The sequence below is a fragment of the Gallus gallus genome, chromosome 14 (genome assembly GCF_016699485.2).
Source record: "Gallus gallus isolate bGalGal1 chromosome 14, bGalGal1.mat.broiler.GRCg7b, whole genome shotgun sequence".
In the NCBI taxonomy this organism is placed as follows: Eukaryota; Metazoa; Chordata; class Aves; order Galliformes; family Phasianidae; genus Gallus; species Gallus gallus.
Genome location: NC_052545.1, coordinates 3,893,895 through 3,907,278, shown reverse-complemented (window position 1 = coordinate 3,907,278; position 13,384 = coordinate 3,893,895). Strand labels below are relative to the sequence as shown.

At 49.4% G+C, this 13,384-nt stretch overlaps 1 protein-coding gene across 2 annotated transcripts; it reads right to left on the bottom strand.

Annotated features, from left to right (window-relative positions):
* Positions 1-377: 377 nt before the first annotated feature.
* Positions 378-11,767, bottom strand: CYP3A4 (cytochrome P450 family 3 subfamily A member 4). 2 transcript variants are annotated; one of them, NM_001329508.2, is made up of 13 exons: positions 11,613-11,724; positions 10,977-11,070; positions 10,340-10,392; positions 8,985-9,084; positions 8,429-8,542; positions 8,166-8,254; positions 7,472-7,620; positions 7,142-7,269; positions 6,732-6,819; positions 5,618-5,778; positions 5,274-5,500; positions 3,689-3,851; positions 378-1,556 (listed from the first exon to the last, which is right to left on the bottom strand). In NM_001329508.2, exons 1-13 carry the CDS (start codon positions 11,681-11,683, stop codon positions 1,461-1,463), a joined length of 1,533 nt encoding a protein of 510 aa, NP_001316437.2. In that variant the 5' UTR covers positions 11,684-11,724; the 3' UTR covers positions 378-1,460. The 2 variants fall into 2 exon arrangements, with proteins under 2 accessions (NP_001316437.2, XP_046756562.1); XM_046900606.1 differs by having other exon boundaries at positions 1,290-1,556; positions 11,693-11,767.
* Between the last annotated feature and the right edge of the window lie 1,617 nt (positions 11,768-13,384).

The following is a 13,384-nucleotide window of genomic DNA, read 5'->3' as shown; positions in this document are numbered from 1 at the left end:
GGTGCATGAGAGATCATGGAAAGCACTTAGAACCCTGTATGGAGCCAGCTGGTCTGCAGCACAGAACAGACACGGGAATCAAAGCTCCCTGCTCTCCTAGAAAGACAAACGCCCAGCTGAGACAAGCAAGCCAGCACCTTCAGCAATTTGTCTTGGGTTAACGTCGTGGTGAAAAAACAAGCTGCAAAAGTTGGCTTCTGTGTCCGTTATGTAGTGCTGATTTTTCAGGCAGAGGTGCTTTGAAGATCGCACCTAAGAAACGAGGAAGCCCTGCTAGGAGAGGTGATGGGACCACACCATTTTGTGGCCAGCAGCTTCTGAGACCTACAGGGGGATTTACCTATATAGACAGAGGAAAGAGCAGAAGCAGAGATTGATTTCAATTTTATGCGAAAGAGGCAAGTGAGCATTTTATTGTGATTATCTTCCCATCAGCAGTGTTTGGAGGAATAACAGGAGATGGGACAGCACAGAGCATTACATCCTCTAGAATGTGAAACAAGGACAAAGGATGGGGAAGAATTCCCAGTCCTCAACAGCCAAAGGCAACATCTTGCTGCTAGACCAGGGCTGTCCAGGACATCTGAAGGCTCTCAGTGCTGCACCCTGTGCCATCATTAATTCAGTTAATTCTGTCCTATGGTGGCCTAACGCACATCAGAGACTAAAAGGTGTCACGGTGGCAGTGCAGTAGATGTTGCCTGTACTGACAGTCACTACTGCGGGAGACAGCTGTGTGCCCGGGGTGAAACAAGCAAACAAGCAGCAAAACACACAGGGCACTTCTCTCTCGCTCCACAAAGCTCCAGTCATTAGGGGCAACTGCTTGTCTCTGGGCTCCTCCAGTTAACTCATCTGCAATCTGAATCATGCATGAAATCCTAAGAAAATCTAAATAAATCAGCATCAGAAAATTTGCGACAGGCATTCATCCCTGCGAGGACATGACCACTTTAACACTTGTCAGGGTCAGAGCACACAGCTGAGGAAATAGCCCTGGACAAATCTACATCCCCAGGGGAATAAAACCAGAAGACACGCAGAGCTGCCCAGCAGGCAGTAGGAGCAGGAGCAATGGTAGCATTACTTAACTACGTGCAATTTGCTCTCCCTGTCTTGATTTAAATTACACTGCCAGAAGAGACTGACAGTGACTGGAATCAAATTGCTGAGAAAAGTGCCTCTTCAGAGGGAGAGGAAAAAAAAACCACCCAAATAACCTGAGCGCAGCAAATGGTCTTGCAAAATGCCTATTGTGATCTGGGACGGAAGGGTCTGGGGCCAAGGAATTGTCATTAGGATAATGCTCTTTTAATTATGCCAGACCAAACCCCCAATGCTCCGTTGCAAAATGGGGATTTGCATCGCTGACATCTTGAGAGTGCACGCATCAGTCTGGGTCTCTTTTCCAGAGTCGGGCAGGGAAAGCACCACTGAACAAAAGTCTCTGAGCAGCTCCTTCAGTTCTGCGGATCACTGTGGGCTCTGGGGACCATCTTCAAAATGATAGGCTTCTTTGGCTGCATGAAACCTTTTGTGTCCAGAACCAGGGGGATCTTGAGGAAAAAAGAAACAAACAAACAGCACACAGAAGTGCCATTTAAGACAGGCAAAAGGACTTTCATGTCGTGGAAAACACCCCCCCAGCCCACACACGTCTCAGCCACCCCTTGTCTGCAGCTCACTGCCTGGCTTTGCAGCTGTGTTTATTGCAGGGCTATCACTGCTGCACACATAAAACAGCTGTGAGCTGGGGGTTAGCAGCCCTCAGCTCTTGAACCAAGTGGTTAGTGAACGTTAGCATCTACCTGGGACAGTAAGAGGAGCTCAGCACACTGCTGAAATGAGACAAAAGCAGCCAAAATCCATCCGGGGAGAAGAAGCCAAAAAAGGGACACTGCTGCCATCTTGTTTAATGCCAAAATGTGTCAGCATGAAGGGCAGTGAGGTTGTAATGGGAGCTGGAGGAGCAATAAGCTCTCTGGGAAGGAAGAAACGAAGGGGGATGCTTGGGATGAGTCTAAAGGAACAAGCATCCTTACACAGAAAAGTGCTGGGCTCTGCTGGGGTGGAAATCTCAGTTAAAAACACTGGGAACTGGTGATGGAGGGAGGCAACTTGCAGGACAGGCAGCTCATGCTCCAGCTTTCCTTCTCCCTATCAGGACAAAGACCATGCTCCCGCAGCCCGACACACTGCACTAAAAGCCCCACATCCCAGTGAGCCTTAGGAAATCTCAGCATCACAGCTCTGAGCCCACTGTGCCATCAGCGGGGGTGTGAGGAGGCAGAGGCACCCATACGTATATTCCAAAAGGATGTTCTCAGGTGAATCCTTCCCTCCCCCTCTGATCCAACATACATGACACCTTCTGAAGATGAGCCTGAAAGAGCCCCATAAACCTATGGCCACCAATAATACCATACATATTTAACTTGTCTCCCTTTAATTAAAGGCAGTTATAAAAATAAACAATTTTATGGATTGCAGAGGACTAGAAAAATGTCATTAGACTTGGGGGAGGGTGGATAGGTCACTGCATTGTTAATGGACTATTACAGTCTTTCACCTCCAGGTTAGCAGTTGAGTAGCAATCTGAATCTGCAGAGAATCCAGCCGAGCGCTTGTGCCAAGTAATAATTCTATGAGTGTTTTTGTTTCATACAGCAAATGTCCTTTGAATACACTTTGTGCCCCCTCTGCTCCAATCTCCAAGCTCGCCTTATGAGCAAAACACATTAACGGCATGGGATTTGGTGACTGTTGGTGCAGCACGGCAGGTGGAGGCTGGGCACCCAGTGCCCACAGCTGGGAGCAGCAGCAGACTGCGACCCGTCTGCATCACAGGGAGGTGCCACGTGTTCAGGACATGCTGACTGATGGGTAATTCCTAGCAGCCAGCGCATGGCTTTTGTGTTGAGCAGCTCTGTTCTGCACAGCCTGTCCCACCAGCACAGTGGGAGCCCATGCAAACCCAAAAACGGGTGGGAGGGAGGAGGCCTGCTCCTGCTTCACCTCTGCCTCCTTCAGCCTGCATAGCCTGAAAGCAGGAGAGAGCTACCACTTCAAATTTAGCTCAGATCATGTTTGCTCAAAAATTGTTCCACTTTAGAGGCTGCCTGGTGGCCCATAAGAGATGTGTTCTGCTGTCTCGGGGTTTCATTGCTGCTGGCCACGTTTGTGTTGCAAAACACAGCCCTGGATCGGGCTGGGGAGATCTGCTCTGCCTAAGCTGGGTCAGGGTAGACCGGCAGGGCACTGCAGGCAGAAAGCACCCCACTGCTTAATTGCACCCGAAGCAAAGCAGAGCACTTCAGGGACTTCAGCCTGATACATCCCACCAACATTTAATCTGCCTCTCCAGAGGCTGAAAAAAAAAATATACATGTATCAGTAAGTTGTGCTGAAGCGTTTAAAACAACTGGGAGCATTTAAATGCAGATATTCCCACACGCCTCTCTAATCCTCGGTGAAATCTTCCTCCCTGGTCTCTGTGTGAAACAGCAAAACCCAAACCCGCAGACAAGCTTCAGTGGTCCTGAAGCTATAGCACCTCGGGGATGAGAGGGATTTAACGTGTAAGTGAGACAGATCCCTACTTGTCCTGAGCTGCAGACAAAAGAGAGCACGCAGGATCACCCCAGTGGGAGCAGAGTACAGATAACGACACATCATCCCATATTCTCACCGGAGTGTCTTTGCAGGGTTTGAATGAGAAGTTTTGCAGAAGGACAACCATAGCCACTTTAACGATGAGGAGAGCAAATCTCATTCCGATGCAGTTCCTGGGGCCGGCCCCAAACGGCAGGAAGGTGTAGGGGTCAATGTTCTCTCCGTTCTCTTTACTAAACCTGATTACAGAAAACATATATAGAGCGAGATTAGAAAGAACTGCCGTTCCGGGATGTGTCAGCTTTCAGGTTTGAAGCAACGAGGGGTCTGGGAAGGCAAAAGCTTTTTGTGATTCCATGCATATTAGAAGAACGTAGCCAAGACCCTTTTTCCTGTCCCAGCAGATACCTCACGCCTCTGTTTTTATCCAGCTGCTTGGAGGTGGCCGTGCGTCTCCAGGTGCGTCAGGTGAACAGGGAAGACCAGAAATATGCTAACTATTTCATAACTACTCTGCTCTCAGAACTCCCTCTAAGCCGAACCCAGATTTCAAACCCTGAAACGCACAGGTCTACAGCTTCACGTCTTCCCTTTAGATCAAAGGATGGAGAGAACACAAAGACATCATCCCCCTGCGTGACTAAAGGGAGGGTTGCTTTTGAGACACGTCAGCCATTCCTCTCCTCATCATGAAAAACAGGGAAGAACAATCAGCTTCACAGAGGAATTCGCCACTGAGCATTTTCAGTAATACTTCTTAGTGATCAGTTGGTTTTCATGTCAGAAAGCTTTTCATTCCCAGTGCTCGAGGTCTGGCCACATTAAGTCAGCAGTGAAGTACCTCACTAGTGAGACACCAACACAACCCTCTGATGAACTCCCAGTGAGGTAAGCGATTCCTGAAGAGTTCCTGTCCCTCTGCCCTTTCCCTTTGTCACCTGGCTTAAGGATTAAACTGCTGGAGTAACTGAGGTGCAACATGCCCATTGCCAGACTTCTCCCATTAGAGTGGCTCCTCCTGCAGCCAACACAGTGTTCCCGGGTCCTGGTGGTTCGTGGTGATCCCAGCAGGACACATCCCCACCCCTAAGCTTTTCATGATGCCTCTTCCATGCTATGTCTCAAAGGTGAGCAAATCTGCATACTGGAGTTAGCATCAAGGGCACAGGCTTCTGGGCCAGCCCTCAATGTCTTCTTGGCCAGCTGAAGATGAGCAAGCCCAGGATGTCCCATGTCTGCCTTGGGCTGTTACCTCATTTTTCAGGGGCTAACAGAGCCTCCTAAACAAAGATTGTTTCATAACTGGAGTCGAAAATTAGGTTTTTATCTCCTACCCATCTTTGCCCTTCCGTCGCTGATTTGCATGGCATTGTGCCAGTCACCCAATGGCTCTCGTTTTAATATCTGGCCATAAACCCCTCAACGTTACAGCTGCTGGGAGCTGCTCTCACTGTCGCTTCCTTCAATGCAGTTAATTAAATTCCATGCACAGTTTATGGATGTAGATCATAAAACTCCCCTCACGGTAATGCTGGGACTAGATGTCAGACAATGATAAATGCCTAATTTAAATGTTATAATCACGCATTCCCTGCTTTCTCTGCCATGTCCCCTGCCAGGAATCATGTTAAATGTGCAGCTGTCCCCCACCTGGTCCTCACCTCTCAGGCCTGAATTCCTCTGGCTTGGGCCAGTACGCCGGGTCACGGTGCAGCACGTAGGCTGGGATCATGACTACCATGTCCTTTGGTATGGTCACCCCATTGAACTCCACTGTCTTCTTGCAGATCCGCTCAATCCGGCCCCCAGGGGGGTGCAGCCGCAGGGATTCATTCACCACCATGTCCAGATACTCCATCTGCATGACTACATTGTACGTAGGAGCAGCCTGGGGATGGTGGGGGAGAAGGCAGCTTCAAAGTGGCTGCAAACGTGGAGCTTCAGCCCTGCAGGGTTTCCAAGGTGCAGATGGGAATGACCCCAGCATCTCACCACCCTCCTTTACCTTGTTAGGCAAGTTTGCATCGATCTCATCCTGGAGTCGCTTCTGCACGTCAGGGTGTATAGCCAGGTAATAGGAGATGTAGCTGAGGGTGGAGCTGGTGGTTTCATAGCCAGCAAAGACAAAGGTAAGAGCCTGGGCCAGAATCTCCTCATCACTTAATGCTGAGAAGAGGCATAAAGACATGTAAGAAGCTGAAATCTACAGCATAAGAGTGATTAACCCTCAGGAAACCAAGATCCCACTTGTCATCCAGGTAACACTGGTGATAACTACCTAGCACCTCATAGAGCAGCTGTCCAGCTGACATGGACTGGCAGCCTCTGGCAACACAGCCAGTGGTCTGGCACTGGTGTGAAGCCAGAAAACCACTGTCAAGGTTGGCAGTGTTACTTTGCTGTCTTTGAGAGAAAAATTAAACCGGTGAAGCTCAGCATAGCCTGATCCTCACTTAGAAAATCTGTTATCTCCTCGAAGTGTGCTTCCTGGGCAAAAAATAAAATACAGGCATGTGCCAGGAAAAATTAGAGGTGAGGAGATGCCAAGCAGCTCCTCTGGGCTCTGAGTTCAGCCAGATACTGCTGAGGGATCAGTAGTCCTGTGGCAGTGGTAATAAAGATGGTACAGAATTCCACACTGGTACTGCAGCCAGGATGCAGGCTGCAGTGTGGGGCAACATCCAAACATCCTGTCCTTGCAGATCACAAGTTAACGAGCTTCCTGCCTTGACAGATGTTGATAAACTGGGCTTTGCCTTGGCTGTTTCATTATTTTTTGAATCCAACAGTTTACCTAGGATGAGCAACAGGGCTGAGCTTGTAGACAAGCAAGGTGCATGCAGCATATGGACTTTACGTGCTTTACAAAGCACAGCCAACATCACTGGCCTTCAGAGAGGACTTTGCTCTTTGTTGGATAAACAGCCCTCGTGATTTATCCTGGGAAATGAGATATAGTAAAATATGACTCATATGCAATAAGCATTATTATGGCCCTGCTACTGAGACCTTGAAACCCCCATAGAATAAAAGACTACAGTCTTCTCCCACATCCACTCTTTAACTAGAAGATGAACCACCTGCTCTCTGCTGAGAGGAGGACAGATCTCAAGACATACATTTGTACGAGTCCTTCTCCCTGGCAGACTTGGAGCTGTCCTGTGAGCTCTGAGAGTCAATCATCAGCTGCAGGAAGTCCACTCGGTCCTGGGGAGGAACAGAGGCAGTCAGAGAAGATGGGGGTGGGAGGAAACCAATCTTGTCCAGCACAAGCTCTATGCTGAGGGGCCTGCTCCACTCAGCCCCACGACTTCAGAGTACTTTGAGGTTCAGACCAGATGATTGCATTGACTTTCCCCATGTGGAAGCCCAGGTAGGGCATGCTTCTGGCCCTCCCCACATTGAATGAGCTGGGAGCTATTACAGAGAGAAGGAAATAGATCCACCACAGCTTCTGAAGACATGACCGGGTTCCACCTGTGCTCAGAACAGTGCAATGAATAGAAACAGCCACTTGGGTTGGACTCACCACGTGGTATCCTTCTTCCCGTTCCTTCTTCATCTTCATGAAGACTGCATCAAAGAAGTCCATGACTTTGGTAGGTAACAGAGTCACATTCATCTTTTCCAGCACTGGGATCATGAAGGGGAACAACACTAAAAGGAGAGAAGAGAACAACACACATAGCTCTAAAAGGCCTCCAAAACTCAAAACTGGCACAGAAGGGAGGGGGGCAAATTTGCAAAGTGCACTCCCCAGATAGCAAAGTGGACTCTGAGACAAGGGAGCTAAAAGGAAGTACAGCTGGTCACCACACGTGACCAATTCATGGCTTTATAAGAGGAGGAAATGTCATACCTATGAATATCAATAATGGGTTTAGGAAACTGAATTTGAGAAATTTCCTAATGTTGGTGACAAAGGGGTCGCTGGGTTTGCTCATGGAGTCAATATCCACGCTGAAAGAAGTGCTGGCCACCACGTCCATGCTGTAAGCTCCAAAAATGCTGAGTAGAGAAGAAATAGAGTGAATGGGAAGAGCCCAACCGGAGTCGTGAATAACAGCCAGTCTAGGAGAAATCCCTGAGAGAGGGAAACTCTTTTAACCAAGGGCTCAGTGCAGACTCCTAACACAGAGGCTCCTGCCCTGATTTGACTGTAGCTAACACTATATTTTCCCAAGTTTCCTCATTTGCATTCATCCCCCCATTTTTCTCAGTGTAAAAAACCTAGGCTATCGTTGGAATGCACTGAACTGTGGTGCAGGTTAACAAAGATAGCATTCTGATCCTCATCGGTAAAAAGAGATTGTAAAAAATGACAACAATATCCACATCTATGACTTGCAGGACTTCTGGAGTGGGCTGAACTCCTTTGTAAATATCCCCAATAACAAGAGCTGGGGGACAGAGCACAGTTACCCAGACTGGGCACTGCAGAGCACACACAGCCCACCACGGGGACATGGCTGCAGCATGGACATGGGCTCTCCAAATGGCTCTGTAACCACATTGAGTACAGACACTCGTGTCTGCCCCACATGGTTACTCACCTCTTTATGTCCAGGAACTCTTCATTAGCCACTTTCTTCTCAATGTTCTTCACTAATTTATCACCATAGCTCTCAATGATAGGGAACATCTGAAATCCAAACCAAGCAGGAGAAATTGATCCTTTCACACCCTCCAAGCAAGGCTGGCCAATTCTGCACAGCCACCTGCAGCTTGCCAGGCCACAGGGATCAAGTCTATGGCTCGTGGAGGAGAGAAGGGCACAGGGAAGGCATTATTTCCAACCTCAATCAGTGCTTTTTACCTCTTTCAGCTTCCCACTGGTGAAAGTTGGGGACAACACAGTGCGAATCCTTTTCCACTGGTCATCCATAGCCATGCTAAGAGCTGACTCCAGTCTCCCACTCAGACCAAAGACCTGCACAGGGAAAATTTTACAGCAAAAGGGACATGGTTATGCAGTGCAATGGGTGAAGGTTTCCAGATTCCTTTAACAATATAGCAGTGAAAAAAAAAAAACAAACAAAAAAGCAAAAAAACTCCACAACCAACAACAACCATAGAGTGTTGACTTGGCCCCTGAATTCATAGCAGCTCTACCTCCACCAGCAAACAGAAATGGAAACAAAAGTGTAAGATGTGGAGAGGACATCAATTCTAGCGCAAACCCAGGCTGATGTTCCAGCCAGACCGGCCTCCCCACTGCTCTAGCAGAGTTTCATTGGCAATACTGTCAACAAACCAGGGCATGACACAGAGCAGCTGCTTGCTGAAGGGCCCAGAGAGACTCGGAAGCAAAAGAAACTTCTTGTTCCTTGGTGCATGCTCTCTGCACCAGAGAGGGAAGCACAGATACCCACCCTGCGATTGGTAAAAGTGCTATAGCACTCCTTCACCAAGATGGTTTTGATGAGGACGGGGTCCAGAATAGCCATCACAGGCTGCCTGCCATCATAAATCCTAAGAGAAAGTCATGGTCAGTGCATTGCTCGTGGTCACATGGAGCAGAAGCAGTCAGCTGCTCTGTGCAGGGACCGCTGCAGCCCGCAGGGCCCACGCAGCTGCGTTCCCTCTGACAAAACAGCCAAGGGGATGAGAAACAGTTTTATTACGCAGTAAAACAGGAGACAAGGGAAAAAAAAAGACAGTGCCAAACACAGACAGCGTGAGCATTCCTAACCATCGACTGTGCTGTTACAGGAGGATTTTCATAGCAGTGTGTGTTCAGATAAAAGGCAGCTTTAGCAACTGGTGGCTGGAGTCAATAAACTCCCCCTCCCCGAATGGCCTACCTGTGGGGGGAAAGAGATCTCCCTGCGTGGCCTATGAGGCAAAGAGAGGGGAAAAACTCATCTGTTTCTTCTATTTTCCAATCAAAAACTTGAAAGCCGAATGGCAGGAGCCTTGAGCCACGGCCGAGGGAAGCTGCCATCTTCAAGAGGCTTGAGAACATTTCATCTTTCCAAAAAATGTGCTAGGTTTTCATAAAGCTCCTGTGGACTTTGTGCAATGCTTTGTCTTGGGTTTGAGAGGTTCCCAAGAGAAGCATGCTGAGAGCTCTGTGCATGCCTGCACGGAGCCAGGGCAGGGCAGGGACAGAAGGCTGAAAGGGAGCTCATGCCCCGGTGCTGGGGGAAGAGGGAGCAGGATGAAACGCACTGTGGCAGCCTGCAGCTCGCTTTCTGCTCCAGACAGACAGAAGAGTGGCTTCAAAGGCTCGAGGCTCAGTTTGACACCAGCAGCAGAGTTTTCTGGGCAGGCTGCGTGGTTGGGAAGTGATTGGTGCCTTCCCTCGCTAATGTATCTGGAGCTGAGAGATAAAGGCACGGCCGTGCTGATGTGCTGGGTGTTGGAGGATGGGGAGATCCCCAGCTCTGAGGTCACTAACTCCACTATATGAGTTCTGAATGATCCCAAAGTAGGGAAAAAAAGAAGAAAAATAAAAAAAGATTATTTTCAAAGCTTATACAAGTCTCCAGAACTGGCTGCAATCATCCCAGCCCTGCGCTGTACTGAAATCCCAACAGGAGGGAGCCCTGTGAAGATGGATGGAGACCTTTCCAGGGGTGATCCTGGATTTTCCCCATGCCCCAGCTTGTCGTTGCTGGCATTACAGCGCTGGGACATGCTGGCAATGTCCTGTTCTATTTTGGGACAGAGGAGCACCCCAAACAGAAGATTTGCAGAGGATTCTGCTCTGCAGATGGTAACTCACCCCCAGATTTTACCGTATTTTTCAAAGCACATCTGATCAAAATTCAGGAGCCCCTGCAAAAGAGGAGACAAGAAACGAACAGTTTGTGAGTAAAAGAGCTATCAAAGCTGCTGGCAGAGGCTGGGGAGACACACAGACACAGGGTGATGTTGGCACTGAAGGGAATAAAGAGCAGAGAAAGAGAACTGCCCTTCCAGCTTCCACCATTCAACCAGAGCTGAAAATGTGATTGTAGAGATGGTTCGACTGCAGCTCAACAGGTGGAGCTGCTGCTGCCTCGTCCTCCTGAGATCTTCCACTGCAGCTCCTGAACCAGCGATGGCTTTTCTGTTTTTCTCTGTTTCCATTAAGGTTTTAACTGCTGTTACAAGTAAGGACGAAACTTATGGAACACATCATGCCATGCGTTACCTAAACAAGTTACACATCACATGCCATGCTGTAAGCCCAGCAAACAAAAGGTAAAATACCTCTTTCACAGAAGCTGAAGCTAATCCATTTTGTCCTGCATTTGCAGGCAGTTATCTGGTGCTGGCTAACACCTCGTTATTTGGTAAGGTTTGCTAACTGGGAATTGCTGCAGTGTTATACAGAAATCTGCTCACTGCAGTTTTGGGATGGTGGAACCCACACTCACCTGTCGGTACCTCAGGAATGTTCCCAAAAATGGCAGAGGCCGTGGGCCAGGAATGCCCAGCTTCTTGAAGGTCTGGTAGGGCCATATCCCATAGCTGCAGAGCAAAGCCAGGGTGTGAGATGCATTTATGCAATGAGAAGAGAAGGTCCTTCACCCTGAGCATAGCTTTTAGGTAGCTGCTTCCTGCCACACAGGAAAGGCTGAAGTGATGGCTGTGCAGCAGCAGACCTGCTGAGGGTGCTCTCCTCCTGTAAGGGCCCCAGGACCACCTGGGGTGCACCTGAGTAGCTTACTGCAGCCCCTATGACTGACATAAGCAACCAGGCAGTTTGCTGCAGCAAAAACAAAGCTGCTCCTGCCTCTGGATCCATGCAGCAAAGCAAACAAAACACTCCAAACCCCAGATGTTTCTCTTTACACCCTCCCCAAGCCCCAGCCCTTCCCACTGAGGCCAGGACAGTGCAGGGGCTCTGCAGGCAGTCAGTGCTCTCAGCTGGCTGCCCCAGGCCATGATTCCCTTCTTTCCCCCCACCCTTGCTTATCAGCCTTCCAAACAACACAGAAAGACCCCAGAATGGCTCTTAGCACTTGTGAATGCACTTTGCACCAGGGTGCTGCCCACCAGCTGCTACTTACAGCACCAGGAGGCCCAGAAAAGCAGCAAGGAGCAGCCAAGTGATGGGGGGAAGGTCTGGAAGGAGTCCCATTGCACTCACAGCCTGACAGCACCACTCCCACGCAGCTTGGGCCTCACTATATGAGCTTCTTATCTGACTTGCAGCTGTAACTGTGCTCATGTGATGCAGAAGGAGGAGTCTTGTTTGCTCCCTTGCTCAGACTTTAAACCCTGGGCAGGGTTTCTCCTTTCACTGAAGTGACAGCACCATGCCCAGCCCTGTGGTTTTTATGCTTAAAACTGCTGAAGCTGCAGTTTTCTGCAGGAGAAAAGGTAGTGAAAGGGGAAAGTATCCTGAGAGCTCCTTCCTCCTGGCCTGGGAGCAGGGAGGCTCCTGCAGGTGGCTCAGCCCATGTGTGCTCGCGCTGTGTTAATTGCTCTTAAGGAGGAGTGGAATGGGGGCAGCCATGAAATGTTGCTGTGCGTTTCCCTGCAGCTCATAGGTGGCTTTTCCTGCAGCACGTGCTGTGCATGGACTAAACACAGGCACCACACGTGTGCTGGAGCTGTTTGCCTCACGGTTCATTCACTGTCACTGGCTCCTTATCAGTGAGTGCTGGATGTGAGCCACTGGAAACACATCTGGGCAGGATCCCTACCAAGAAACCCAGCAGGAAGGGCTGGAGCAGCCTGGCTAGCTGGATTAACCCTTACCTGCTTTGTGCAACTTGCGCACCTCCTCACCTCGTCCCTTGTTCCTGTGGTGCGGATCGAGGGCAGCACCTCCACCTGTCTGCCCGGGAGGGTTCCGTGGGATGGAGGATTGTAATGCCGAATCCTTCCTCTCCCAGTCCCTTCTGCTGTGGGTGATAAAACATTCCCTAATTCCCCTCAGATTACACGAGGTTTTGTCCCAGAGGAGAAGGTCTGCATGATTCAGTTACTGTCCCACAAATCAACCTGAAAATTTGCCCTGTTTCCATGGTTCATTTTCCCTGATGACTCCAATTGCCCTGCTCCTCCCGGCCCCCACCTCCAGGCTGTTCATCCCAAGCAGATCAGCTGGTACATACACAAAAAGAACCCGAGGTCTTCTTTTTTTTGTTTAAAGTTTGTATTTACCAGTTGAGTCTTGTTCTGTTGGAATGAGACTCTAATTAGGTCAGCCATGTTCCCCTGGTATGGTATGAGCGATAGCACTGGAAAACAGAGACAATTTATAGAGACCCAAAAATAACCCGTCTTGCTGCTTTGCAAGAAAGATGTGTTTTCTTTGCCCTGCACTGAGGACGTCTGCAATTGAGGCCACTTGGGCACACAAACCGCTGCTTGGTCCCATAAGGCAAAGCTCATCTGGACCTCATTTTTTTTTCCTGCTAAAAAAGAAGAATATTTATCTTTCCAGCCTGACCGGGCTGCGGTGAGGTCACCAGTGTTTGTATGGTGCTTTATGGCTCCTGGCATGAGGCCCCGGGCTGCACGACACATCCCGTTTCCAGAACTGCCCTTCAGCAGTGTGCGTTCTGTTCAGTGCACAAAGTGCGAACCTTGACGCGGTCCCGTGTTATCAAGGAGCGCGGAAGAGCAGCAGGGCCATTGATTCAGCCACTGCTCGGCTGCTTTCCTCGAGAAGAGGCAGTGCTGCAACCGCTGACCTCAGCCTCTGGAAGTTGCACAACACAGAGCAATGCCTTTCAATGACTCCATGGGCGTGGGCTGCTTCCTCCTCAACCACGCGCTGAGAACTGTAGGTTTTTTTCCATCCATAGGGACAGATTATCTGAATTTGCAG